General features: G+C 49.8%; 1 protein-coding gene across 1 annotated transcript; it reads right to left on the bottom strand.

Annotated features, from left to right (window-relative positions):
- Positions 1–543: 543 nt before the first annotated feature.
- LOC149354024 (uncharacterized) lies at positions 544–2,091 on the bottom strand. Its single transcript, XM_089575907.1, is given in 3 exon segments — positions 544–624; positions 626–762; positions 1,725–2,091. Coding segments are annotated over 3 exon segments (585 nt in total).
- Between the last annotated feature and the right edge of the window lie 873 nt (positions 2,092–2,964).

Below are 2,964 nucleotides of genomic sequence, written 5' to 3'. Positions count from 1 at the left end.
TCCAGTTCACTGACGATCAGCTGCCCAGGGGAATGGCAAAACTATAGACAGCGGGAGTTAGAGCATCTTCTTCTTGTCGTGACGAAAGAAAGAGAACTGGATATCTTAGCGGCTATGCGAGGGGGACACAGTGTGACTGGCTTTGAAGGTTTTTTTATCTGTCGTCATGGTTAACACGGAAAATATGGCATATTTGATTCAAAAAGATTTTTCTGTACGCCACGGAAAGCCTGGTCATAAGCAACGGAATGCTAACGCAAAACTGCGAACTAAGGGCGGCGTGCAATACCTCTAAAAATGTCTGCTTCCAGCCTGCGAGCTGGAGGGCCAGCTAGCGAAGTAGAAATTATCACATTTAGAAACTGCATAGCGTAATTGCAGAGGACTACGGGCGAAGAAAACAGAAGACAGACGGCGTTTTTCAAGCAGTCTTTACTGCATCCAAGGTAGCCGGTATACCTGTCAATTAAAAAAAAACACCTTCGAAACAAAGCTCCTCGGCATTTTTTAAGGTGGCTCCTGGGCTCTCTCTCAGCAGCAACTTCAGCATTTTCGTTTGCGATGGGGTCCGCCGCAGACATCCTCGTCCTTCGCATCTGGCTGCTAGCGCACACTGCAACCCCTCAGCTGGAGGATTGGCCGTCCCCGGCTTTGTGCCAGCTTCCTGATATCCCAGAAGCGACGTGACATCCTTCTTCCCCTCCACGGTGGTAACCTCAGCCTCCTTGGTGCCAGTCTTGCAGTGTTTGAAGACCATCCTGGCTGGAGATCCGAAAGGAATAAATGAGATTGAATTAATGAATCCGATCTTGATAGCTGCGGCACACAGGCCACGTGACCCACTTGAAGGGTGCACGGTCAAATGTTCAAAGAAATCCCCTAAGACGGAGTAGATATCTAGCAATGGAGTAATTACTCACTGACATCCACGCAAGCACAGCCATGCGGCTACAAAAGACAGCTATACAGCTTCTACAGAAACTTCGTGGTTCAAGAAAAGTTAGTCCGTGTTTGGGGTTCCAACCCTCGACGGTGAGGAATTTTTCTTTCACTACGAAGTTTCAGTGGAAGCTGCATAACTTTCTTTTTTAGCCCCATGACGGCAGTTGGGTGGATACGTGGATTACTTCCTTATTATGGAAGGGTGTATGTGTGCGTGTAAATCTGTTCGAGTGCTGTCTTCTGCGTTGTGAGTCAGGAATACATCTACGCTACGTTTCCAACGAATTACTGCCTGCGAAATATGGATAAGCACACTGGTTGGATGCACTAGTTTTCTAAAAAGCGATTGCACTTTTTCCCCGCCAGGAGAGCCGAGTTATAGGTTACTGGAAGTCAGGGACGACGAGGCATTTGGCGATTGGTGGCGGACCAGAACATGATGACGCACAAACGGAAGAGAGCCAACTTCTACCGTAAGAGCTGCTTGCCTGTTGGCCGGCGGCCGAAGTGCACCCGGGGCGATTCAGAGAGCGAGCAGCACTACCCGATTGCTATACACCTTAGTGCCCAAAAAATTATTTTCATCTTCATTTTGCCGTAACCTCTCCTCTCCTTATTTGGTTTGCATATAATAAACATTTAGTGCACCGCCTTTCAAATGTCGCGAGGCTCGCTCAATGGCCTCAAGCTTTCGCTGAACATCGCCTTCCACCGCAGTCAAAGCAAATGATCTACGAGTGTGTGCCAAGATTCAAGAATACGACTGTTCGTGATGAACTTACCGTGGTGGTCGCGCGGAGGGTGGTTGATGGCTACGCCTGGCTGGGTGCGCTCCCGTGGGAAGACAGCTTGCCGCGTCATCGGAGGGCCCCGAGCCAGATACTGGGGCCGGGGATCGCCACCAGTTCCCTGTCCTCCTCGACCCAGAGCTCCGGGCCGGCGATCACCACCAGTCCCCTGTGCTAAGGGTTGGCTGCGGCGACGTAAGATCTGAACGAGGATGTGCTCGACCTCCGGGACGGGGTGGTAGACCAGTGCCCTCTCAGAAGGAGAAGACTGCGCATGGGGATTGATAGAACCTTTGCGCCTGCGGGTTTGGGAAGCGTCTGGGTGGCACTCATCCTCCCAGTAGTTGTTCGGATGGCACATCCTTGAAGCACGGCAGAGCTGGTTCTCGAATCAGCGGCTTTAACTGTGACGCAGTGTTTGGAAAGCGCTGGAGCCCTGGGAGAGCAACCTTGCACAGGCCTATAGCCGCGCGCGTGTTCGTTTTCATCGGCTTCGTTTTCTCTTTTTGGCGCGTGTTCGCGAGAAATAACATTCGCTAGATTTACCACTATATTAATGATTAGCAACTCTTAAAATTCAGTGCATGCCGCATAAAGATGAAAGAGGGGCTAAATGGTTTGGTTTACTTTATGGGGCTTAACGTCTGGATCGAAAATAAATGAATAGCAAAGGAAGACCCTACTGAACAGGTCTCCTCAACTGAATGCTAGCATTCAAACAGCGCGCGCCTGAAACCGAAATCGCAAGTTTCGCAACCAGCCGCTGGGTGCGCTACAGCCAATTGGGCAGCAGGGTTCTTTAGGAGTGTCCGGTATTTATGAATCCCTTTCTTTATGCTGCTGCATTCGGAAAGACGCTGTGGTTCGACACGCAGAGCACACAGCACGCGAAGAAGCGGTGCTCCGTATACCTAAGTGGAAAAGTGTGAACTGCTCTGCTCGTATCTCACTGCAACGGTACTGTGTTACAGTCGGTTTGGTAGTGTGGTGTGCCCTTGCCACTGAAAGACTATACCAGCCAGAAAGGTGTCTTATAACGCCTCTATGGGAAGTGTTGGATGTTATTTTCGGATGATCGCCTGATAGCTTCTAAAAAAAATGCATGCTCCATAGTGAATTCCGCTTTTTTTTTGTCTTCTGGGGCCTACAGACGGAATAAATTATTATGCTTTGGGTTGACTGTACTTAGTGAAATAGTGCATGCGGATTGTTTGTGGCTGTGGTGCTGAAATCA

Source organism: Amblyomma mixtum, chromosome 3 (assembly GCF_055824585.1).
Source record: "Amblyomma mixtum isolate Tamu chromosome 3, ASM5582458v1, whole genome shotgun sequence".
NCBI classification, from domain to species: domain Eukaryota; kingdom Metazoa; phylum Arthropoda; class Arachnida; order Ixodida; family Ixodidae; genus Amblyomma; species Amblyomma mixtum.
Note: the sequence above shows the minus strand (reverse complement) of the source record. Positions and strands in the feature narration are given on the sequence as shown.